General features: G+C 46.2%; 1 protein-coding gene across 1 annotated transcript; it reads right to left on the bottom strand.

Moving 5' to 3' along the window:
- TM35_001641020 (hemagluttinin family protein) lies at positions 1–1,188 on the bottom strand (the record flags this gene model as incomplete). The annotated part of the gene is made up of 1 exon (XM_029031944.1): positions 1–1,188. A coding segment is annotated over one exon (1,188 nt), but the record flags the coding sequence as incomplete, so codon positions are not given.
- Positions 1,189–1,451: the final 263 nt, after the last annotated feature.

Genomic DNA, 1,451 nt, shown 5'->3' with positions numbered 1-1,451 from the left:
ATGTTGCCCAACACGTGCTACACCAATGGTTGGGGTTAATGTTAATATTGTTGGTTGTGGTGCCGCAATGGAAAGAGGTGAACCAATCTCCGTCCATACATTTCCACGACGATAGCAAACATGCGCTGTAATATCGGTAGGACTCACAAATTGCACCACAAGTTTCACAGACGTACCGGACGTGGCACCCGATGTTGATGTGAGTTCACTCATACGACGTACAAAGGAGGCAGAAACAGGTGGCTGCGCCGTCGCATTGGCACATGCCACATCTGTGAACACAACACTATCCGTTGCAGGGTCAAGACCCACACCTGTAAAGGTAATACCAATATACTGCCGCTGCTTAAGAGTTGTGGGATCAGGGGCATCAGTTACATAACCACTCGGGTTCGGACTACCAAGGGCTAGTAACTGTGGTACTTCCGCAACCGTAGCCTTGTCTCGTACATAGCAAACCACTAGAGATGGCATTGTAAGTAATGGTGGTAGAGCAAATGCATACACCGGAAATGATGAACTGGTCGGTGTTAATACCCTAGATGCTGGATCATCACAGGCGGAGTTTGTGGTCAAATTAGTACCAGCATAGGCCACAATATAGGCGACATCACCATCCTTTGCACCTGGAAAGGTCATTTGAATACCAAACATACCACTTGTAACAACACTTGGTACGGTAGCAAAAGTAGAAGGATTCGCTGGTTCCATTGTGTAATCACCCAGAGGGAAGGGCACGATAACATATTCATTCTGCCCAGTCTCACGATAACACAGTGTATACTTCATAGGGAATGATGACACCGGCAATGCATTGGGGCCAAGCGAAGGTACATGGCCAAGCCAAGTACTTTGATTACTTGTAACGGTTTTAACATTAGACGTTGATGCAAGAATGCCTTCCGAACTCATAGTCTCTGTTTCCCAACAGAGACGAGTCGCTTTCACAAGCATTGCCGCATCACTCACGCTAGGAGCCTTTACATCCTTACTATCAATTGCAAATCCTTTCACATCAAATGTTAGTCGTTGTCCTTGTAGGGTCGGTGTGGGTGTCACTGTGAATGTATTGGGTGAGTTTTGAACGGGAACAATGGAGTTCACCCCAACCTTGGCAAAACCACTATCAACAACACGGTAACAAACATCGTAGGAAACTGTCTCATTCATACCAACACGTAATGTCATTGCTTGAGCCTCCGTAGATGCCGTTACTTTTGCTTTCCCATACGGCAGAGTGGCGTCTATTCCATCAAAGCAGCTACAACCAGCACACACGCCACTATTGCCATATACACCACTCGAGTTTTATAACTTTCATCACTCTTTTTAGTCACTGTGGCTCGCTCGTAGATTGGTGTGTTGCTTGGTATAAAACTACTGGGGCCACTCGGTTCAACCTTCAGTGCTTCCGCCATCTGTGCATATCCATAACTATTGACAACAAAGTA

The sequence above is a fragment of the Trypanosoma theileri genome (assembly GCF_002087225.1).
Source record: "Trypanosoma theileri isolate Edinburgh chromosome Unknown TM35_Tth_164_V1, whole genome shotgun sequence".
Classification (NCBI taxonomy): domain Eukaryota; phylum Euglenozoa; class Kinetoplastea; order Trypanosomatida; family Trypanosomatidae; genus Trypanosoma; species Trypanosoma theileri.
The sequence above is the reverse complement of the archived record's forward strand: the minus strand, read 5'-3'. Positions and strand labels throughout refer to the sequence as shown.